Here is a 24,554-nt window from a genome sequence, read left to right as displayed (position 1 = left end):
ACACCCCTTATCTGTCCCCAGTCGCCTCTCACTTTCCATCATGTCTCACCCACTCACACACTCCCTCATACTGAATCACTCACGCATATCTCTATCATTTCTCAGGGACAATGCTGAAGCTAACTCAAGTCCCGCCCCCTAAAAGTTGGAACCAAACACTATTAAACTGCCAAATATGACTGCAAACAAGAACAATTATGAGTGTATAAATGCAATAACCTTTGTGCCTTCTCAACATGTCTGTCTAATGATTGCAGATCAATAGAAGTGCTGGTCAGCATCAATAATGGACAATCTTACATCTCCAGTCCCATCACCATCTATGCTACAACATGTGTGAGTATCAACACAGTAACAGGAGCACTTCTCTAGGAGTATAATGTGTGTCTCTGATCTGTGTGTGTGTGTGTGTGTGTGTGTGTGTGTGTGTGTGTGTGTGTGTGTGTGTGTGTGTGTGTGTGTGTGTGTGTGTGTGTGTGTGTGTGTGTGTGTGTGTGTGTGTGTGTGTGTGTGTGTGTGTGTGTGTGTGTGTGTCAGTCAGATGGGACCTGGTTGCTGTGGCTGTTGCTGGCTCTGCTCCTGTTGCTGGCTCTGGTTTTATTCTGGTGGTTCTGGCCTCTCTGCTGCACTGTGGTGAGTTCAAGTCTCAGGGCGTGTATATCTAAATTCAGGAAGTCACAATTCCATGCTTTTGTTATTTATGGAAGTAGCCTAAAAGTTAAAGTGTTGCAATTGGGACCAGGGTTCCTTTGGTAACACTCCTTTATTCTGTCTATAGACCATTTTAAATGTTTTTTCTTTTTTTTAATCGTTCTTTTCAGGTGATCAGAGACCCACCACCTGATCGCCCACCTCCGCCACTGCCTGTCATTGTAAGTAGATCACAGACTTATGATTAGTTTTTGGGAATTCATTCCTTTATTTGACAGTGTAGTAGTTGTGGCACAACTTTACACGCTTCCAAGATACATTAAAAAGGGAAAACAGTCCGAAGAGGTCAAATTCTGACAATTGAAAAATGCACAATGCGTTACGGATTGTCATCATCTACGTTTTTTGTCCGGGGTTCCTTTTTACTACCTGTCCTTATATAAAAATTCTTGATCTTTGGTAGATAACTAAATCACACGAGCAAAATAGACAATAATGCAGAGAGAAAGTGATAATGTCCAGATAAAAGAAGCTGAATAGAACTCATGGTACTGCATCACTTCTGGTGGTTTTGTGTTTGTTGACCCCTTTACGAATGTTAATAATGGTGTTGAATAAGCACCTAACGTGTAGGTAGTTCTGGCTAGAGCTGCAATGATTACCCAAACTAATTGATTAGTCGTTTGACAGAAAAATCCCTTTTTTGTCTAGTAACAGCTTATAAGATGTCCTAATTTTTAATTTGTTATTATATATCTTTAGGTGTTTGGACAGACAAATCATCAATAAAGACTGTACTTTGAGAAACTGGGATGCACATATTTCACAATTTTCTGACATTTTATAGACCACGCTTAATCAAGAGAATAATTGTCAGATTAAACTTTAGAAGCAGCCCTAGACTTGGTCTAAAATCCAGTGTTATGATTAGAAAGTGAACTATTTTGTTGTTTTCAAGGAGCCAGAAGAAGTCATGTCGCCCAAACACCGATGGCCTACAGTAGATGCTTCTTACTATGGGGTCAGAGGCCCTGGAGGAATCACACGCATGGAGGTAAAAAGAAATACACAAACATTTCACATTTATAGTGCCTTTGTACTTTTATATATTTTTCAGTTTTTACCAACATTTATTCAGACAAGTTTCAGCATTTCTCAAGGCATGACAAACACACACATTGGTTATAATAGAAGCTGTGTGTGTTCAATGTCCTTCACTAATCACCGTCTGTGTGCAGGTGCGTTGGGGGCAGATGGGCTCCACAGAGGAAGGGTCCCGTCTAGAGAAAGCTAAAAACGCTGTGGTCACCATGCCAGAGGGAGAGGAGGAGCCCATCATGTCCCGACCCCCACCAAGAGCTCCTCCAGTCCTCATCCCCCCGCCACAGTCCAAATGGTACACTCCCATCAAGGTGAGAAAATAACCAGCACTTATACCAATAACTGTTATGATTAGCATGTTTTATATTCAGTGAATTTACATTATTTGACCCTCAGGGGTGTTTTGATGCGCTGCGGGCATTACTGAGGAGGCAGTACGACAGAGTGGCAATCATGAGGCCGACATCCCAGGATAAGGTAACAAACATCTGTATATATGTTATAGGGCTGTACGATATTGGAAAAAACTGACATTGCGATTTTTTTTCCCCCTGCGATATATATTGCGACATGAAAAAATACAGGAATTGAAGAAAAGACAGTTTTTTTTCTTTCTTGAAATGTATTGCTAAACAATTGGTATTTTTCGAACTACCGTATATTTAACCGGATGAAGGATTTTAGTCACGGACGTCTGGATCTTAAGTTATCAGAGCAACAAGCTGAGCAGCGCCGAACTGCCTTGGAGAAACACATGAAACGACTTTATTCAGTGTTTTTACCTTTAATCACGGGTCCGTTTGCTTTGGAGATTTGATTGTGATTGGTGTAAATGCAGAGCCTGTATGTCACTCACTCAAGTACCCCTGACATGAGAGCCGCGCAAGTTTTCCTTTTGTAGCAAGCAGCAAAATAATTGTAACATGACGTGTTTGAGTTAATTTGCCTACTTAATATCGCACGTCCTAAAACATTTTTTTTAAATCGCACGTCCTGCATGCGCATATCGCGATTATCGTCACGACACGATATATCGTGCAGCCCTAATATGTTCATTTCAATTCATTTCTTATTTTATAGTTATTCATCATTTTTCATTTGTATCTTTAATTTTATCCTTAATTGTATTAATCTGTGTGAATCTGTGCTGTCCTGTTTTTCAATTTTACCCTGTTGCTGCTAAACTACTGAATTTCCCCACAGGGATTAATAAAGGTTTATCTGATCTTATAACAAACAGTGCTGATTAACAATATATAATACTGTTAATATTTCTTCCTGCCCGACTGTCAGCACACACCATAAATAATGCTGTGTATCACCAGTTGATTGGATAAGAAGATGAATCCAACCTCTTGACTGCATAATGATTTAATTAATGATACAGAAAATAATATAGCCCACTCTCCCCACCCTATAATTATCTACCTAACAGGCAAATAACAACTTACATTTTGAATAGCGTTCACTTATAAATAACAGTCTTATTGTCAACATTGTGGCGTCAAAAACAGCTTGACGCCACAACTCGGATTTAGGATTGTTTTCCTCTTACAATATGCACTGTGGGATTTGGATAATGTAGCTTCATAAGTGGGTTTCTCTGATGCAGTTATGATGTTAAAAAGCATTTCTTTCATTTTGTATAAGATGCATTTCACTTGTTTGAAAGGCTGTGCATCTTTTTATTGATACATAGTGTTGGCATTTTGGCGGATAAAGGATAATGACAGCTTTTATTTAGATAATTTTGTTTGTTTTAAATGATCTCTGATTAACAACTGAAATTAGATATTCCACTTCATTAATAAATGTATCTGAGTGTAGTGTGTGTGTGTTCTGTTGTGTTCAGGGCCGCTGCATTAACTTCACCAGAGTTCAGAGTCACTGATGTTCAAAGAAGACCGACACTTTTCACTTTAGTCCAGTTTGACCAAAGACGACCGACAGGTACTAAGAGATGAATGTTTGGATTCATCATGTCTTGTAAATAAATGTCTTTACTATATATAATATTGTATGTTGTTTGATTTTATGAATACCAAACCAAAAGACACATTCTTCAGTTATTCTGTTTATTTGAGGGAAAAATAGAATTCTTTTTTTCACAAAGACCTTCAGTACAAGTACCGGCAACACAAACAATACATAAAAAAGCATACATGAGATAAAAACACTTATAAAATGAGCTTTTTTAATAGAAAAAAAACAACAAAACAAAAGCCTCACGTTCAAACAGGCAGATTTCTGAGGGATTCCATCATCCAGATAAACCACACACACACACACACACACACACACACACACACACACACACACACACACACACACACACACACCAGCTTGAGCGTCAGTCTCAAAACACTTCTTTATCACTCTTGATCTGGTGTTGTATTAACAAAAATAGCTTACCAACACAGAGCCAGCCAACCAGCAACAAGCTCACTAAGAAAGTACATACACTTTGTTTACCTTCTGTACAAAATGTTAAAGTTAATACTGTATAGAAAGACGCCTCAAAATAGGAGTCACCAAATCCTATATTACAATACACAAGAACCCATTGAAGTGCATTTGATTTACCTTGCATGATTAGCACAATATTGCGTCACCAAAGTGCACACGTCACAAAATGTTAAGAACCCAATAGCGGCTGTAAAATGCTTTAAGGAGTACGTAGCTGATGTTTACGCTTTTTAAATTAGATCAAAAGGATTCAATGACCCGGAGACTTTTGCTGTGTGTAAGCTGAGAGGAAATAGATTGTGTGGTGTTGCTCACAATGTATACCCATCACTATCAAGCACTCAACAACACAGCAGCACTTCTAAAAGCAGTTGTTAGTCTGTCACTTATAATACAAGTCGATACGGAGTGCATATCTCGCCAGGATGTGCCGCAGAGAAGCAGTGCTAGTGTTGCAATAATATAACCAATCAGGGTCCATATATCCGTCCCATTTAGAGACTGATCAGCCCTTTCAGCTTCCATATTAGAGCCTTCCCACAATAGTTGCCACGATGGAGGTCCACTGGAGATTTCAAAATCCACGCTTCTGCGAATCCAAGTGCCTTGGACAGAGATGATGTCTGTACTCTGAGCTCTTCCAGGTTCAATAACTGCATCATCAAGGTACGCCTGCGCCGGATTCATCATGGAGTGTTACAGTTCATGATTTTTAAATCCTTTATGATGCTCCTTGTGTTTGTTTTCCAGGGGAGTGTAGAGAAAAATAGGTGTTCATAAGATAATACGGAGGAACATGTAGCTTTAAAATACCTCGTTCATTTTCATTGTTCCATTGATTGTCTTTTCTTAGGAGCGGTTCTCCCGATGCGAAAGGGAAGATCTGCAAAACAGAACACAGAATATGTCATGTTATTGATTTAATATAAGCTATTGTTGAGGTGGTTTTGTGATTGAGTGTGTGTACACCCACCTGAGAGACCTCCGACTGTCCTTCTCCATGTTGTTCTCGGGTCCTTCAGTCTCATATGAAGCCAGGTGGAGCTCTGCAGTGAAAAAACAAGATGAGATCTGTTCTCGTGCTTGGTGACTGCACATGATACACACTTTGTTAACTATTTGTTTGTTTACTGACCGTCCTCGGTGTAGACGGGCGTCGTGACGAGGTACTGGAGGATGCGGCGGTCTCTGTCGAACGGACAGATCACCTGACGCCAAACCAGGAACTCGCTCACCTGCTTTGCAAGCTCCCAAAGTTTCTGTTGAGACATGAAGGACTTTATTAACACCGACACCCAATTGAACGTAATGCACCTGTTACAAATTCCAAGAAAAACGAGGAAAATGATGATCGTAAATTACCCAAAAATGTCATTAAAACAGTTGTTTCTTAACTGCATTTTAAAATGAACTCTGGTTTTAGCCACAAGGGGGCGCCATTATACCACCTCTTGTTATAACATTGCAGTCACTGTATGTTAATATTAAAACAGATCAGAATCAGAAACAGGTTTATTATCAGGTAGGTTAACATATACGAGGAATTTGACTTGATGTTGTGGTGCATACATAAAAATAAAACAAAAATGTAAAACGCAGATAGAAAACTATTTGAAGAAAACTATAATAACATTAAAAAAATATAGCGCATTGGATATGATTGAAATCATAGAACAGTAAAGGCAGCCAGATTTCCTCAAATACCTTCATATACAAAATGATAGACTGACCTCAAAGTTGATGTGCCCGTTGGTCAGCCGGCTGGCACACCCTTCGTTCAGGAAGTAGATGTCTTTAATAAGGAGACTGAAGAAGGGAATAACAATCTGAAAAAAATAGTTGACAGCAAGTTTATATAGATATTTTCACATTTGGGACATTAGTTGATATAGTTCTATCCTGCGTGCTCTCTCACCTTCTCCTGGCTGCTGTGGGCGGTCTCAGACCTCTGGGTGGCGCCACGGAGCGCAGTGCGGTAGTTACTGAAGTTACTGGAGGGATCCATCTGGTGCTGCGTGAGGTCAGACAAAGAGGAAATTGGTCAAACAAATCCATTCAACTTCATACAAAGAGTTGGCAATCCTACCCTGATGTTTGCAGATATTCTTTTTTTCTTACCTCAAGGATTTCGAACTTGTCGGTGTTGACTTTACCCCAGGTTTTCCTCAGTCTGGCAACAGGACTCATGTTCATCCCAGCTGTAAGTAAGAGTATACAGTGTTTATTTACAGAGACAGACCAATGAAAATGAGCAAACACGACTGCCTCCCTGAACTCACGTTGTACTTCCTTTACTTCTCAGCCTCCAGCTGGCACTATATTTGATGACTTTATTGAATTTGTAGTTGGCTGTTTTGACAAAAAAGGGGTTGGAACTACCATTTTACTGTAGCTTGCTCTTCTTCAAAAACAAGCTGTCACAAAGTAGTTTGTGAAATGAAGAATAATGCTGCTTACTGATTTAAGTAGAAGCCATTTACATGTCGTTCATAAATATCTAGCGATTTACCACCTAGTGTATTAATCGATTGTTCAAAAAGAATCGCCACTATTTTGATAATGTATTAATCGTAGTATTCATGAAAAAATATGTAAATTCCCTCTCTTTCAGTTCAATATCATCTTTGGGTTATTGCATAAATAATAAGACATTTAAAGACATCCCCTTGGACATTTTAGACAAATTAAAAGATTCTATAGAAGTTTAAAGGTGGGGTGTGTAGTTTTGGAGAAACCAGCTCGGGTTTGCTAGAATTTGAAAATACACAGCCGGAAAAAACGTTCTTACAGAGCCCCTCCTCCAACACACACGAACGCGCACATGACCAATGAGGGCACGAGATAAGTTTGTGCACAGATGAAAGGCTGACAGGCAGGTAGGCCATCCAGTTATTTTAGCCAGGCCGGCTCAGATGATTGGTCGTGCTTTTTACAGTACTACGGCTTCCAGAGATGACGTTTTTTTATGGATTTTTTGTCAAAGCACTTACAGTAAGATATTCATTGCTATCGGGATGTTAAGAGCATTCCATGGAATATAACAACAAGTGTATCTCGAGCCGGTTCCTCAAACTTACCTACCCCACCTTTAATTGATTATTACAGAAGATAATTGTCCAATATTCAGAAATGAAGATAACGGTTAGTTGAGGCCTGTAGCATTATGTACTCTATGTAAGATGCTGAAGAGGTTGAAGCAATGCGGCATTTCCCCAAAATCAATTTAAAGTTGTGTGTAAGGAGGGGGGGTGTATATATGTTGGCTGCTTTTTAATTATTTGTTTGTGAAAAGTGAGCTTCTGTATGTTTTCTGTACTCACTGATGATGGCCATGAGGGAGTTGAAGTTGCCGATGTTGAAACACTCCTGAGCCACATCAATGAAGAACTCTATGATCCGAGCTCTGTGTTTCTTCTTCACTGGCTGTAATTACAGAGAACACAGGAGGGAAAGTGAATCAAAGATGCATGAACTGAAGACTGGAGCTGCGTGTTTCATGAAAAGTGGAACGTGCCAATAAACAACAAACGCTTGAGTGTGTGGAAAACAGGATGAGACCAAGAGATGTCTGATCTGCTCCTTTGAGAACAACGTACCATGCAGATCTCAGTGGCCACCAGGTAGCTCAGTCTGTTGAACCAGTTGATGTAGGCCTCCAGGTTACTGGTTTTACGCTTCCGGAAGAAACCCTGTGAACAAAAAGGGAGATGGCATGGTTAAAATCAAGCAAGAAAAATATATTTTCAGTCGTTTTATCTAAGGTTTTTATCAGTTTTTCATACTATTAAAAATAAAAATGGGTATCAGGAGACGAATGCAACACTTTGAAATGACCTTATATTGTATTTGAATACCTTAATCTGGGTAATAAATGGGAAAAACACAGTAAAAAGGTACATTTACAAGCCTTTGCTGGAGCTTTCAAATGCAATAAATCAAAGTTTTCCTCAGTAGAATGAGTTTAAGAGTATTAATACACAACATATGTAAAAACTGAGCTAAGTGCATCCACCTTGGAAGACAGGAAGTAGACTTTAAGCTAAGACTTAGTTTATACTCTTTTAGTTGGGATTCGCCATTTAGTTTTTGGGCATTTTGGGCCCACTATAATTACCAGAACTTATATATAACACAACCTGACAAGACAAATTCTGATTATAATATTCCGCCTCGTATTCTTGTATGCAATAATAATTTTAGAGAGCAGGCTGCTGCTGCTGTGTTATTTCCTTAGCAAATGGATCCTGACAGCCCTTCCACCCACACAACCTGTGGTCCTGCACAGTCTGTGACGTGCCTGCTATTATTTTCATCTAATTTCCATCTGCTTTTGGGCCTTTTTGCTTCTCTGAGAGACATCCGGTGGATAGCCTGTTTGCCAGGGGCACTTTTTGATATAAATAAACATTAGAAAAGGCTGTATTATTAAACTCAACTTGACCGTGATGATGTAATCCCGCGCATTCATGCCTCTATTAAATTCTTATACAACAACCGGCAGCCCACTCCACTCCAAACTTCCCCTTTATACTTCAGGACCCCTAACGCTGACTCAACCGCTCTGTAATACAAAGTGGGTCTTATGTAACCGGTGGGCAGCGAGATGTAGCTCAGTTGACAAACAGCGGCTGAAAGCTTGTTCTCTGCCGCGCAGATTGAAAGCGACCCTTCAGCTGACTCACAGGACAGAGAGCCCTTCAGGGACACTTAGACGTACACAGAATGGCTCTTTCCGACTGTGTTTGATGCATGTTCAAAAGCTATAATGCAGAAAACTAAAATGTAATCCGAAAATCTGCCAGCCGGATCTTTCATGTGGCTTCCAAAGCAAATTCACTTAAACTAAAACAGACCACAAATTACACTCGAAGAGTGAAAATAATACAGGATGACTAAAATGACTACAATCAGTTCTTTGATGTTGACAATTATAAATAAATAAAAACATATTTTTACACATCAAGCCGTTGCTGTTGATTCTATCTACCTGGAAAGAAAGAGTTTAACTTGAATAGTTTTTTGAAGATACCCTTTGAAAAACTATGAGAATGAAGAGAGGTGATTGAAGATGAGAAATTATTGTAAATGTATGTATAAATGTAAAGATGTGAGTAGGAATAACTTGCAGAAATTATTTAAAGGATAATCATTGATTAGCAGTAAGTAAGGGTTGGGAATTAATAAGCATTTGCTTCCTCCTGCTCCCTTTCGGACACATATGATTTATTATTATTATTATTATTATTGCTATTATGAATATTTTTGTTGAATATATAAATATTATTATGAATATTGATAAATACTGTATTCTAACAATACGGTATTCTGTTTTTCACATTTATTATTTTTTTATTTGTTTTTTTAAATCTGTTCGAAATAAAGATGGAAATTAAATTAAATTAAATTAATTTTGTAGTAGAAAAACAGCTTTAAAAAAGGGACCCTATTATGCTAAAAAGCTCTTTATTTTGTTCATACTGCCTGTGCTGCAGCACCTCTTTTCACCCTCTGTCTGAAACCAGAGCCCGGTCTGCTCTGATTGGTTAGCTGGCCGGCTCTGTTGTGATTGGTCAACCGCTTAGAGATGTCCCGCCCCTTATCCTTTCATGAACAATGTGTTGGAGCGCTAAGCAATAGAAGCTCGGCTGTTATATAGTAATGTCACTATGTTACGGAAGTAAACAAAAGACTAAAATGGTGTGGGAGAGAAACTCCCTCTGGAGGGGACTTTGGGATTTTAGACTCTTCAGACCATTTACATGCACAAAACCCCCAAAAAGCATAATAGGGTCTTTTAATAGTGTCACAAATCATTTCAACCAGCCACGTTGAATACAAGCAATCAATCAAATGAGTTCAATCTTAAGTTAGTGTGATGCTTAATGTCTAGTTACAGGGTCATGTACAGTATAGGATAGAGCAACACTTAAAGTCAAACACTTGTACCTTATGGTTGTCCAGAGGATCCTTCATGGCGAATGTCTGGATGAACTCCTCCGGGCCGATAAAACTCAGTCTGTCCTGAAGGCAGAGAACAGGGGAAGAAAAAAAATCAGGACGATATTAATGGTTAGATATAAGAGAAAGATGATCAACAAGGGGATAATAAATGATGATTCGAAAAAATTCAAATGCAATAAACATGGGTTTGAACACGAAATAATGTTATTTGTGCGGAAGGAGAGCTATAACTTAAGAGTTTCTGGAAAAGAAAGCAGGCAATGCCTTAAAAGTGTGCTCCAAAAATGAGTACTGAAAGGATTAACAGCACATGACTAAAAGCAATTTAGCTACACGTAAAATTAAAGTATGGATTAGTGGTCTGTGTGCAGCGCTGCAGCAAAACAGACCACACAAATGGGTTTATGGGAAAACAATAAAAGCAAGAAAGAAATACGAATCGTAAAAGAAAAATTCAATAATTCAACACGGGCAGGAGCCAAAAAGAGAAAAAAGCAATTTAACACTTTAGCATTTTCATTAGGTCTTTACATGTGGGCTTTCACCACCAAAATGAATGAATGCACTTCATTTAGATGATAAGAAAAGGCCCTCCAAACCCCTCTACAGATGGAGACTTATGACATATGATTTCAAATTAAACGGCCCATGTGTCTTCGTACCAGTTCGATGTGTGTGAGCTGCTGTGCGATGATGAAGGGGTCGTCACACACACTCATTACGTCGCAGCGCTGACCCGAGGCCTGTTTGGTTTTCAGGGAGGCGGGTCGCTCCAACGCCACGGCACTGAGCGCAGCCACGGCCTCCTCGTACTGTCCGAGGGCCGAGAGGCGCTTGATCAGCCGCTGGGTCATCTGCTGCATGGCCCGCCACGAGTACTGAAGGCACGACACAAACAAAGACCGTTAGATATGATACTCAGACAGGACACTTTGAGGAATCAACATGGCATTGCTTTATGAAGTCTGATAACAAGTAGTGTTTTTATGCTATAAGAAAAGCTGTATGGTGACGGCAAAATTAGATTAAAATGCCCCATTTGTGCAAAAAAGGCTGAATTTGATGCGACATTAGAAAAGTTTGGTAAAGATTGGCTTAATTTTTTTAATGAAAACCCGGCTTTTACTTGTAATTACCAGGCGTTCTTTGTTTAAAATCGTTTTTGAATGTGTGTTTTAAGAGTTCAAACTGACCTCATCCCCTCGGGCCACGTGTTGCGTCATGTCCTTGAGGCAGCGCATCATCCTGTCGTCTCTGAAGTCGTACGGGAACGTCTCGGTCCATTCGGTCAGCAGCTGCACCAGCTTTGGCGCCACCTCACGGAAACGGATCTAGAAAAAAATCATCACATGACGTGTTAAAGTGGCAAGAGGCACGTTTTTTAAATTATTATTTTATTTTTTAAATACAATATATTTAGATGTATTTATTACTTTTTCACTACGAGTAGTAGGTTCTGAGGAAAATGTGAACCAATGATGTTGTCTTTAAGATAGTGGCAATAATAACACCACCTGGATAAGTTGCCAATCACTACTTTAAGTAGACGTTATTTAATGATCATTTATAGATATAATCTTAAAACAAAAATCTTTAAATGTCATAAAAGCAGCCCTTGTAGTGTCTTTTAAACACAATACACTGCTAACAGGTGCAACTTGTTGTTGCCAATAAATGTGCTACTCTCTTTAATTTGTATTTATTTGAGCCCTTTCTGTGTGTCTAGAATGTCTTAAATTAATAAGGTGATTATTTTAACCTCAAAAGCAATTACAGAGGTGTGTGTGTGTGTGTGTGTGTGTGTGTGTGTGTGTGTGTGTGTGTGTGTGTGTGTGTGTGTGTGTGTGTGTGTATGTGTGTGTGTGCACGTGTGTGTTATCCGCCCACCTTATCCAGCAGGGCGTCTCCAGACCGCTGCTGCTCCACGCACAGGTGGCAAACCTTCGTCATGAGCTCATAGGGGTGCAGGAAGAGGCGTGAACTCAGCAGGAAGGTGAAAACATACGACCTCTGATGATGGGAAAGAAAGAAAAAAAAACATCTCTTAGGACGAGAGAGTCTTTTTACAAAGGGAGGTTTAAGAGCACTTTACCGTCACTTACATCAGGGTAGTAATCTACCGTGGGAACCAGGTGCTGGATCAACGCCTCAAGTGATGCTGAGACCAAGCTGTTGTCATGGTAACACATCTCCCCGTAGCTGGCGGTGACTCCGTGTCCGAAGCGTCTTCCTTTGGCTGCCACAGAGTTGCTGCGTGAAGATTGTTCGCTGCTACCTCCACTGCTACTGCTAGTGGTGGCGGTCGTGTGGCGGTAAGCGCGTCCGGGACAGGAAGTGCTGTGCTGCCGGGGGCTACGAGGCTGCGGCGAGGTGTACGGGTTCTCCGAAACGGCGCAGCTGCTGTTGTAGCGATGCTCCTTGGTGGTCATGGAGGACACGGAGGAGCTGCGACACGAGCTTTGAGGCTGCGGGATGTCGTAGGGGTTCTCTGCGGAGACGTAGGCACCGTTGTAGACGTTCTCCTTGGAGGGGTTTGGGCCGGTGCCGTTGCGGTACGGGCTGTGAGGCTGAGGATGGTTATTGTTGTTGTTGCCGTAAGCTACGCAAGAGCCAAACTTTCCGGCGTATGGGGTTGTGGGAGGCATGATGACCTGAAGGAGAGACACAAGGAGGTCAATGTGGACCAAATCATGGACATAATATCAGTATAATGTATATCTTTATAAAATTCATCTTCTCAATCAAATGGGGAGATAAAGTAGTTTTATGATCTAATACAGTCATTCCAAATGTATGACAAAAACAAAAGCCACTTCAAATAAGTGGTCTGATCTTTTCCTAACACAGTATGTTATGACTGCATGAAAACAGCAATTAGTATAGAAAGGTCTTCAGATACCAAACAGAATTTTTCCATAGTAGAAAACCAACTAATGATAGATGTTGCTACCCCTCTAGGAAACACTGACCTAATAGACCCAGAAAAATGAAACCAATAGCAACCAAAAAGTAGCCCTATGCATATTTCCTTATAGTACTTTTTATCATAAGACTGTTCCCTGAATGAATTATTCTTTTTCTTTTTCTTTGCTGACGTCTTCTTTTTGCCTTCTACAATAGGTATTTAAACATCACAATACACTGTCATTTGAGTCACACTCCTTCATATGAATCAAAAGTGATGTCGTCTGTAGTTTTCCTACTATGACAGTATGACCCAACCTCCGTGCTCTGGGAATGTGGTTGTAGTTTAAGCTGCATCACTCCGCATGTTATGAAAATATCTGTTTGAGCAACTCGATCACACAAAGCTGAGACTAAGAAGCCTGTCTGTGAAAGTAATTACACTAAATCACATAATGTTACCCCTCCTCTGTTTACTGTTTTGGCTTGTTGAAAGATACCTCCTTGTGTAATCCATTTTTTTTAAGTTTTACATTACAAAACAGATTCTTTCCTCACTGTCTCCTGTTTTATTGTATGTTTTATCACTCTCTTGAAGCTTTTGGCGTCAAGGCGGCAGGAGGGTAAACAAATAGGCCAACAGATGGATGATTTCAAGGCAGCAATGATTTTTTTTTTTGCCTTAATGGTGTAGATAATTGGATTTGAGGAAGGTAAGCTGATCCTAGATCACCAAAAAGGCGTTCTTTAACTCTGGAGCCATCTTTATCCTGCTACTGTCGTCTGTCTAGGAACCGCATGCCAGCGTAAATCGAGCCGCACGCACACACACATGTAACACGCATTGGCGTAACACTGAGCCAGAAAACTAAAACCCTGCAGGAATCCAGCAGACTTTTGTTTGTTCATCTCAGCGCCGACAGAGGAGTGTCTGCCTGAGCCAACATCTTACACACACCCATGTCCACCATGGCGCCTAGCCCCATGTCGGCTTAATCCAAACACACACACACATGTCACACATAAACAAATGATGGCTTGAGTGACACACACACACACACACTCCTGAATACTACAGGGCCTGGCGTCATGCCACTGTAAGCCAGTCCACTGCCAGCCTGCCTTCTGAACTCTGTGATCTCTGCCTTCTGTTTCCCTTCTAACTCTGTTAAAAGATTACAGTGGCTTTACCGTCCTAATGTTCCAATAAAGTAGAATCTGGAAAAGCTCTGGTGGTCAAGCTGATAAGGAGTCACATTAACTCACGCCATTCCTCATTTCAAGCTTCTGTTTGCACTGAAAGGTGACCTCACACAAATGGGAAAACTCAAACCAATTTTTAACCAATCCTGGGTTTTTCCAGACTGACTTCCTGAAAAGTTGACCCTTGGGTTAGCTTGCGGCTTCGGTGCTGCCGCGCAGAAATGTTACTCTCTTTAAATCATAGGTTGGACTCTCTGCGGACGCCTTAATGATGGTGTTGGGAGCATAATTTCATATTGAAAGCATTGTTCAAATGTTCTTGTTTGTAAACTTTGAAGAATAGTAGCCTTGCAGGATTGGTTTAAAGTGGGAATCAAAATACAGGAAATGGCAGAAATGTATAGTTCTTCCAAAACGCTGTACCTACATAACCACGATCTAAAAACATTGCCGGCTTTCTAGTGTATGCTCATTTAAACTGCCATCTGTTTTCGTAATGTGACACGACAGACAGTGTCTCCTGCCTTGACAAATGGCACCAATTTAGAGTCTGGAGCCTGAAATGTCATAACCTGGTTCATCAGAAGGTTAAAGCTAATATAATTTTGATGCAGCTGCAGGCAAATATCAACTGCTAATGGATTTAAACCAGGGAAATCTGTCAAAGCTGTTCATAGAGACATCATTTTGGGAGGTTTAATGAATGTGACAGTTATATCCTACTGTATGTTAAGGCTGCCTTTGTCTGTTGTTTTTCAGTTTGTTATTTGCACAGGAATTAATTGATTTGAGGGAAGTGCATTTGTTTTGCAGCTGGGCTAACTTCCCTCTTGGATCCCAGCAGATTCAGAAGCACCACTTGGCTCAAGACTAACTTCACTCCAAATGGTTCCAAAGAACAACCAAATTCTTTCAATCTTACTCAAGCTTTTTTTTTCTCAAAATCACACATAATGTGGTTATACGAAAAAGAAGGTACACCCAGCAGCAATACTGATGCCAGTTATAACAGGGGGGGGGGGAGAACGAGCCAAGGGGGGGAGGTCTTCAACAATAGAGGTATTATCTATCCTGTCATGGCATTAACAACCGCACAAAGACCCCCAGGAAGAGATCAGAGCAGATGAGACACACACACAGCAGCTTTCACACACTCTGCCTTCCACCGTCGGGCTGTATGACGCCCAGGCTCGGATCATTTTCACATCAGTCAGACCAGCATAAAGCATTCTCATTCTTCCGTAAGGTGTGAACTCTTGTTTTTGTTCGTTCTCCCTGGCAGACATCATCTGCTGAAAGATCATGTGCCAATAAATGCATGCCTTGTTTGCCAAGTACAATAAAGTTACAGGAATTGATCTCTGTATAGCAGCCCATCGAAACCCGCGTATTGACGTAAGCGATTATTACTGCACGTGGTCAAGCTGCTCTCATAAAGTGAAAAGGAAATACAGGGACGGATGCTAGTATTGGCTAACATGGCCCAAGTGCCACCAAGCCTTTAAATGTGGTGACAAAAGCACTTTTCTGTAGCCCAAATATACAACTGCATTAAAACGGGCGCTTCATTTTGCATTCAATCCCCAATTTCTCTTCTCATTTTGGGTTTTTCGATTATGTTTGTTGTCTCTGTTAGGATTACACCAGCAGTTTGAGTAGTCTTAGTAAACCATACCTCAATAGCCCCGCCATACAGGTAGCCAGCCAGCAACGAGTACTGTAAAAGTTTTCGTAGAATCTTGAACTAAAAGTCTTAAATCATTCGGTAAGGTTAGAGAACTGTATCGTGGTGTTGGCAAAGAATAACAGTATGGGGATTTATGCATTTATTTAATCTTAATTTAGACAGGAAATCTCATTGAGAGAAGCAGTGCGTGTCCAATGGAGGGAGGGCACCTAGAGGTGATATTTGGTGGGCACCTAGAGGGGATATTCGGTGGGAACCTAGAGGGGATATTTGGTGGCCACTACATTTCATTTAGAGTTGATAGCGAACTGTGGAATACAGACACAGTACAAAAACCAAGCATAACCAAGCATCATAATGGGCAAGCACTCTGAAGCTAACCGAGTCAGTCTAAAATGTCCTTATTCAAAGGCAACTGACTCTACGTGCTCACTGACCTAATAATAGTCAGTGCTGAAACCCCCTGAAGCTTAACTAACATGAGCTGAAAGGGAAGACTTGTTTGAAAAGACTTTTTGTGTCGTCTAATCAAATTGGAGGCCTTTGAGCACGGCTAAGAGCTCGAAAACACACTAACAAAAAGTTCAGCATGCACGTAGGTTAACACAAGGTGCACCCATGGCGTGAGAGAGAAGCACCTGATAATGGGAGCTGTAAAACAATTTATCAGTGTGGCAAAAGGCCAAAGCAATGCAACGCTATCTTTGTTCTACTTCGTACCTTATGCACTTTGACACTAATAAGTTACAGCAGGTGAGGCGTGTGTGAGCAAGACAAGCATGTCGTCTTGGGGGAAACCCTTCGCAGTCAGCCTTATTCCTTACAATAAATGAGGTTAAAGTCCTAGAGTAGACTCTGCTCGTATCACTTACTCGTGGTTTTGCCAAAACAGCACACTAAGCAAGTTTTACACGTACAACCCTTTAAACAGCCTTACCATAGACAAGCACCACTTTACACTGATTCTGCTGTTTAAAGAACATTTGCTAGTGTGTATTAGCATCATCGTTGGTAAATGTGGTACAGAATTTGAGCAAGCAGCCATAATCTTTTTTATATTTTATGATGTTGAATATCTACGACGGAAATTGTGATATACTTTACTTTTGTAAGTACCATGAGCTTGTCAGCTTCCAAAGCATGATAATCTGCGGTTTGATTCTATATACCCGTAATCCTTTGTGTTTTGGGGTTGTTTTCCTTTACTTTGCATGACCTTAGGATTCAATGTAAACAATTTATACCTCAGTATTCATGTTTGAGGTCTGAGAATCACAATTTCAAGCAACCACCAGACTTTGAGCATCAACATCACCAGACCAAACGCAGCAGAGCTAAAAAAACAGAACTCCACCCATGCTTGAGTAATCATACGGGTGAGCTAGGTCCTGCCTTGGCTGTCAAAATGCCAGACGATTAGGCCCACTGTAAAAACCTGCAGCTGAACTAAACCTGATATCAGGTGGACTTTAATTGTAAGCAGAATACCATTCACCCACTGCTGATCCTGTTTTTATCTTTAATTCCCACACACATGGGATTCAAGTACGCATTTCCTCAGGGTTAGAAGTCACACACACACACACACACACACACACACACACACACACACACACACACACACACACACACACACACACACACACACACACACCTGTCCCTCGTATGATCTGGTAGGCTAGTACAGTATTAACCTACTGTTAGTAAGGATAAAGACCCATTATCTCCTTTGTTGCTGCTGGGATATAATAACACTAAGCTTGTGTAAGGGGGTTTTCTCTCTCTGACGCACACATTTTCTATTGTCTAAAACCCTTAGATCTCACACATCCACAACCCAACAGAACACACTTTTAACAATACGATTAAAGTTAGAAAAAGTCACTTTAAGTGGATAAAGAAGCTGATTTTAGATCGGTTGTAGCCCATAAAGTTGCTTCTGTTCCTTATACCTGCTTTTGCGGTTATCATTCAATAAAATAAACCTTTTAAAATTAGGTTTATCCAATAAGTAAGCTTGCAAAGTAGGGGAACCTTGTGGCATTCATTTCAGCAAGTTAAGGGACCATTGGTATATATAGAAGTGTGTGCGGAGGGAATAAGACTGTTATAGGTTGGTTTGGCAACAAGCACACACGTTTTGTGTCTTCTTTATTTTCCCTACAGACAAATACACAATCTGTTAGTATCTCTCTCTCACAAACACACACACACACCCCCACAAGACAACCATGCCTGGCTTACATTATGGGTTTCTGACTGAGTCATAACACAGTAAAAGTAAAAGCTGACTGTGAAAAAGCCATGCTGTGTAACCACATTCCCATCACAGGTTCTGCCTGGTGAGCAACGTTTGTGCGTATGACAGCAAGCCCAATTATAACTCACATGGGTGGTAAACAATAACAACAACAACTGAAGTAAACCAAAAAAAAAAGAACTGAGAGGGTATGCTGGTATTTAATACCAAGACTAAACCAAAGCATTTAAGTTGTGTTTGTTTACTAAAAAGTTGCATTTTAGTAAAGATGCTTGTTAAAGCAACGAGATAAAGCATTACTAAACATTATTTAAGGGATGATGATCTTAGTGATGGGAAATGCATGATTGCAATTAAATACAACGTTGTAATAATAATTTTGTGACTTTAAGCGTCATTTTTTTCTAATCCTAGATCAACCAGAATAATGTTCATAGTTTCTATAATTAACCCCACCATCCGCACCCCCAACAATTTACCTCTTATAAGTTGCAGCTCTCCGAATGCAACCTCTCCCCGGAATAAACAGTTGAAAAAGCGGAGAAAAAGACTGTCCAAAATGTTTGTAATCTCCGCTGTTAGGGATAAGCCTGCACAGTGAGTAACAGACAGATAAGTCTTTCAGCAGTGTGTCTGCACCGTGCTCTCCTCCATTGTCTCTCTGCTCCTGATATTTGAGTCAATTTTGAACCAGCAGCGCCGTATTGAGCCTCAAAGCAAGGCGTATTCAAATGACTTCCATAGAGCCGGGAAAACACACCAATCACTGCTCAGGGGCGGGTGCCTCTAGGGGCGGTGCGAACCAATCGCAGAGGAGGAGACGAAAAATCGAAATCTCCGTGGATTCTGATTGGCTGGCTCTCCGTCCGTCGAGTTCCTTCTTTTCAACCGCAGACAGGGGCCGCGAATGTTTTTTTAGGAGAGCTGAACTATGGAAGGTGTAAGGTTTCCTGAAGAATGTGTGTGGAGCCTTTGTGGTTGTAAGTTGGTCTTAGTTGCTTAAAAATCAAGAGTTTAAAAGACTATAAGCCTTGACTGTTTTTATGTTGTGTTTACAACGTTACATATGGTAAATATTGTCATAAAACACTGTCGAGAGAGTAAGATGCAGGAAAACACACATATTTAGCTAAGCTATTTGTTAATATATTGTTGTAGAATTGTATAAAGAAAGTCTTGAAAGGCATAAATATTGTAGCATTGTTTTGCAAAGATTTTCTCGGCAGCCATATTGATAGTGTCCTAGTGGGAAAAGCACAGGTGTATTTAATCAGAATCAGAAACGGGTTTATTGCCATTTCTGCTAACCATTTGTGTTTTGTGTTTTTTAGCACTGTATGGAAATAAGATAGCAGTAAGTGGATGGTGTCTTCAAACTGGCCCAATAAAGGTAATATACAGTTGTCATTGGACATGACCCATGAAGCAAAATGCATATACAATATATGTATATTATGTTTGTTTATCAGCTCTTTTAGTTTCCAAGAAAAATATCTAACTTTTTCGCTGTTCGAGGTTCATTTTGCTTCCCAGCTAACTTTGTCTGTATGTTTTCTAATTCTGAAATCAGAAATAGATTGCTTTGTAACCTGTTTTGTTGCTGAAAACAGGTGTATGTTACCATAGAAAAGGATATAGTTGACAGCAGTTTGCGGGCTATAGAACAAAAAAACGCTTGTTGTGGTATAAATTAAGAAAACTGCAGAGATATATTTATTTTGTGTTGACTTCTCTCTGACTATAAGGGGCCCTAAAACAAAGTAATTTGGATGATTGTTAATCTAAAATATTTTTGTTTAGTTGTGTGATAATCCAGTTGAACGCAGGATAAATCAAGTGTTGTTGGTATTGTTTGTTTCCCCCAGAAGCTACAACATGCTACATTTAAGTTCACATATCATACCCTGACTCGAACAATTTATACATACACAAACATTCAAACATGTTTGTGTGTAAAGGTAGTGAACACACTCTAAACCTGAGTTTCGTCATACAAACCAGACTGTTGCCCACAGGTTGTTATATCGGATAATAACCCTTCTTGCAATACCTAGTTCTATTGGTAAACCATTTAATTGTACCTTTGAGTAAATCTATAAGCATAGTTTTTGAATCTCAACTATAGTGCCTGTTTACACTATTCAACACAGAGAACAGTGAGGGCAAAGTGGTCATTTACAAGATTGATTGTTTAGTAACCGCATTAATTGCATGTTGCTGCATTTATTTTTTAAGAGTTAAGTAAAACCGTCTCTCTTTTTTGTTGTATTTATCCGATGGAGTTTAGAAAGGATTTAACCAAATGCTGAAATTAATCCACCCATGACACAAAGTTATCCTTAAATTGAAGTGAAAACAAGCATATTATCTCTATTAGGTTTTCTTGTAACAACAGGAATATGTACAGTGAATCCTGTTGTACTTACCGGTATGTACAGTCTTTCAATGTACTCTCTTTTTTTGGGCAGGTTTACTTCATTTTTACTTTGTTAGTATAAAGAAACACCTCATCTCTTTTTATAAATATTTAGAGTGTACTCTAAATATATAAACTGTGCTCCCTCCAACAGTCTAATTTCCTCTAAAATATGGTAATTAAGGTGAGGTGTGTACACACCGTACCCACCCCTTCAACTGCCACTGCACCGCTGCCATCCACCGCAACACAGTCCAGTCCTTTTCATTGCATAATCATCAAATTACATAATCACAGCGTTTGATTTACAGCATGGCCGGGCCCTGATGTTGTGGGCGGCGCTCATTTTTTGATCACTGACGCCTCTTACATTCTGACACATCACCGTTCAGGCAAGAATAGCTGATCTCTGCTTCTTACAGGCTACAGGGTTGTATCATTTCAATAACCCAACTCCTACACCCTGCACCCGAGCGCACAGCTTCCGGCTGCGTAGTATGCCCATGCCCGGTCACACACACACACACACACACACACACACACACACACACACACACACACACACACACACACACACACACACACACACACACACACACACACACACACCACGCAACACACAGCGGCACACGCACGCACACACGCACACACGCACACACACACTGACCACACGCATCTTCTTCCTGTGTGTGACTTGACGTGGTAGGCTCAGTGAGGGCCCTCATGGGAGTTGGTTTTCCCTATCCCCCTGTGTGCCTTCGGCAGTGCTGTTGTGGAAGAGTTCCTGTAGTGATCGAAGATGTCTGTAAATAAGGTTATCCTTAACTGGTAACACCCCAGACCTACCCAAGTATTTGTTATATGGATGTGTTCGCCATAGAGTTACTTCCTGAGTACAGTCCGCTGCAGTGCACAGCCTTATATCGCATCTGCATGTGAAGTTGATTTTATTTACAATTTAGGTGTTTCAAACATGTTGTTCTCTCTCTGTTCATAATGTCAAATGTCCCTTTCTGTTTAAACAGCCTAAAGTGGAACTAGGCAGAAATGAATAATTTATATTCTGAAAAAGCATCTTATGTAACCCTTAAGACCTTTAGAAAAGCATTCATCATTGTGAGGCGAAGTGAAATCACATTTATTTAGGCTTAAAATGGTTTGCAAACAACAAAAGAGAGAATTCACTGTTTGCTAGTTAATATGGCTTTAATGACTTAATTGTCTTTAAACAAGAGAGATGTAGAGGGGCCATACTGCAGGATTTAAACATAGGCAGCATGGTTCCAGAGGCTTTATTGGTCAAATGAGAAGATGGTTTAATTTTAAGTGTACTGCTTCTTTTCTGCCCACATTGTCCAGCTAGAAGGCCAATGGTGAAGAGAAAATGGTCACAAAAAAGTATCTGCGTCCCTGTGTAAAGCACAGCCCTGATGTGCAGGCGTTTAGCATAAAGGTCACTTTGTTTAGAACGTACGTCATTTACAAAAATTGCACCAGAAAACCACTCATCATCTTGCCCACGCGTCTCATAAAGATTATAATGCTGCAGAGGTTTCTGATTTCAAAGTCATTCAATCTTGACCTTGATTTTCCGTTGTCATGCCAGTATACGCTGTAAGGCAAAGGTTTATCATCATGGAAGAAACTGATCAACGTCTTATAGAATATTCACAATTTATCATATATGAGAACTGTGACTCACTTCAGATAAAAGATTATAGAAAATGGCGGGGGGAAATCTGAAAAAGGGAAGTTCTGGTAAATGTTTACCTGAGATCAACTGTAAGCTCGTATGTGAAAGGAGTGATGAACCGAGAGTTACCAACAAACTCCCAGCTAATGAATGAAGTTAGCATGTAGCTCCTGAAGCATTAAGCAGCACTTGGAGAACAAATGAAGAGAAAATTCATAGAAATATTTTACTCGTATCTATATGCTTATCAGGTGAGCAGAAAAAAGATGCTTTAATCAATCTATTTTAAAGGTAGAAACATGTAATTATCGTGTTTTTCATGTTACTAAGTGGCCCAAAAAGTGCAGATTCAACTTAATGTTGGGTTAATGACACGATAATTGGTAAATTCTTAAACTGCGCGTCATATAATATTGTTGAATTTATGTTGTTCAGTTTGCTTCTTGGATCAATACGATTTATTCTTTCTACTTTGAACCCCAGTTGCACCATGTATTCCTTTTTAAATTTGTATTTTTCCCAATACATAAAGGTCACAAAGCTAGCCTGTATCTTAGAGCATTTTACAATGAGAACATTACTTAAAGTTAAACTAAAATGCCCCAAAAAACATGGTTCAAAAGCTTTTCAACCGGCAGCGTGTTTTTGATTTCCAGGAAACTGACACAAAACAAATGATGTCAGACGCCACCAGCAGCAGAAGCAGAAACAGGCGTAGGGGCTGTAGTGAGTGTGGGTGGGATTAAACAGTGACAGCTGGGTGAGATCATTACAGTTTCGGGTAAGAGAGGGATATCAAAGGGGGGAGAATGCGAGAATCGGGGGAGGGGAGGGGGTCGGGGTATAAAGGCGTAGGGGCAGAGGGGTGGGGGCTTTTGTGGTGACATTCTTTACTCTCAGGAATGCATACACTTGTATAGTACAATTTAAAGAGAAGAAGTAATCCAGCTGCATGAAAACACCGACCTGCTCTAAGTCCCTTAACTGTCCTTTTACATTTAAATGCTAACATGCGTGGAGGACGTGAAGATAGACATGCATGAGGACAGTTCAGGTCGAGAGGTTGATATGAGGGATATATCAGGAGGAGGGTAGGGGGGGTTGGGGGAGGAGAGGGAGACGGGTGACTCACAGGCTTCCAGTAAGAGGTCTGACTCGGCTACTGGAAGCCCCCAGACCCTTCTTGGGGACAATAAGTGGCTATTAATCCGTGTTTTGTCATTTTATTTATAGGTGATTAAATATGAAAAAGAAGTGAGAGAATGTGAATGCTACACAGCTGTCACTATCTGTGCTTTTTCTTCAGTTAAGGGTGAAAATGTGCTTGTTAAAATGAGGATATTATGAATAATGCACTCCATTTGAATGACTGTTTAGTTAATATACATCATACTCGTCACAAAGAAGAGAAAGAGAGATCCTCAGGCTTTTTTTTTTAGCCAAATCAACAGGCCTGAGATCAGTTTTAAACATTGACTTCAAAACAAGTGTACAGGAAACAAACGTGTGCATTGAGCTTAATGCAACAATGCACGCTTCCTCGTCACTTAATTTGCTTGCTCATTGTTTCATTCAGTCGCTCAAAATGCAAACCAGTTTATTTGAAGTGATTAATCTTGCTGTTAAACCTTGTGCCCTGTGATTTGAGTTGCTATAGCGACATAAAGACCAGAGAAAAGGGGTTTGCTTCCACCCAAAGCAACAGCAGCCACGTAATGGCAGGAAATGCTTATCTGGCTCCATTATGACTGAGACAGGTTGGCAGACAGCTGATCTGTGTGGGGCATGCCAACTTTTATAGGATTTAAAAATGTTTCTTCCTTTGATATTTGTTCTTTGTGTTGGCTTTCATTTAGTAAAACAACAGAGGTAAAATGCAGGTGTTTGATTGCATAATTGATGACTAAGGTTTGAACGTCAATCGTCATCTGTGTCTTTTTGCTCCTGCTGTTAAGAATGGATATAAAGACATGAAGAGAAAAACTGTTGCCTGATCGCTTTGGTGTTTTCTGTACCTTTTTTAGTTTTGGTTATGTTTTCACTCTTTAAAAAATTGCACCATAGTTTACAAGAAAAAAAAACAATGTTGTCACTTGATTATTTAAATAAAGAAAGAGAACAGATAATTAAATTACTCTCCCTTAGTAAGAATCTACATTCCGCATTGCCTAAGTAACTTAAACTGAAACTTAACTGAACCCCCCCCCCCCCC

General features: G+C 40.2%; 2 protein-coding genes across 2 annotated transcripts in view; one reads left to right on the top strand and one right to left on the bottom strand.

Moving 5' to 3' along the window:
- Positions 1-3,767, top strand: part of antxr2b (ANTXR cell adhesion molecule 2b) — an 11,718-nt gene extending 7,951 nt beyond the window's left edge. Inside the window, exons 11-17 of the mRNA XM_010777303.1 lie at positions 258-336; positions 538-633; positions 822-872; positions 1,610-1,705; positions 1,890-2,063; positions 2,149-2,229; positions 3,605-3,767. Of these exons, the coding sequence (XP_010775605.1) occupies positions 258-336; positions 538-633; positions 822-872; positions 1,610-1,705; positions 1,890-2,063; positions 2,149-2,229; positions 3,605-3,643 (616 nt within the window). The 3' untranslated portion in view covers positions 3,644-3,767. The remainder of the gene's footprint in view (positions 1-257; positions 337-537; positions 634-821; positions 873-1,609; positions 1,706-1,889; positions 2,064-2,148; positions 2,230-3,604) is intronic.
- A 55-nt stretch (positions 3,768-3,822) lies between these two features.
- Positions 3,823-18,909, bottom strand: LOC104950742 (ras-GEF domain-containing family member 1B-B-like). Its single transcript, XM_010777302.1, has 14 exons — positions 18,713-18,909; positions 12,282-12,830; positions 12,067-12,189; positions 11,373-11,510; positions 10,842-11,057; positions 10,165-10,239; positions 7,815-7,907; positions 7,539-7,641; positions 6,337-6,416; positions 6,134-6,229; positions 5,949-6,044; positions 5,354-5,477; positions 5,192-5,264; positions 3,823-5,101 (listed from the first exon to the last, which is right to left on the bottom strand). Exons 2-14 carry the CDS (start codon positions 12,822-12,824, stop codon positions 5,068-5,070), a joined length of 1,794 nt encoding a protein of 597 aa, XP_010775604.1. The 5' UTR covers positions 12,825-12,830; positions 18,713-18,909; the 3' UTR covers positions 3,823-5,067.
- Between the last annotated feature and the right edge of the window lie 5,645 nt (positions 18,910-24,554).

The sequence above is a fragment of the Notothenia coriiceps genome, unplaced genomic scaffold (genome assembly GCF_000735185.1).
Source record: "Notothenia coriiceps isolate Sejong01 unplaced genomic scaffold, NC01 NC01_scaffold00017984, whole genome shotgun sequence".
Lineage (NCBI taxonomy): Eukaryota > Metazoa > Chordata > Actinopteri > Perciformes > Nototheniidae > Notothenia > Notothenia coriiceps.
This window is presented reverse-complemented; position numbering and strand designations above follow the sequence as displayed.

Bases quoted from the DNA above. Each gene is read 5' to 3' on its own strand.
- LOC104950742 (XM_010777302.1), bottom strand. From the start codon at position 12,824: ATGCCTCCCACAACCCCATACGCCGGAAAGTTTGGCTCTTGCGTAGCT. The intron at 6,045-6,133 runs GTGAGAGAGCAC...TATTTTTTTCAG, and splicing joins CCCACAGCAGCCAGGAGAAG to ATTGTTATTCCCTTCTTCAG. The intron at 5,478-5,948 runs GTCAGTCTATCA...ATGTCTCAACAG, and splicing joins ACGGGCACATCAACTTTGAG to AAACTTTGGGAGCTTGCAAA.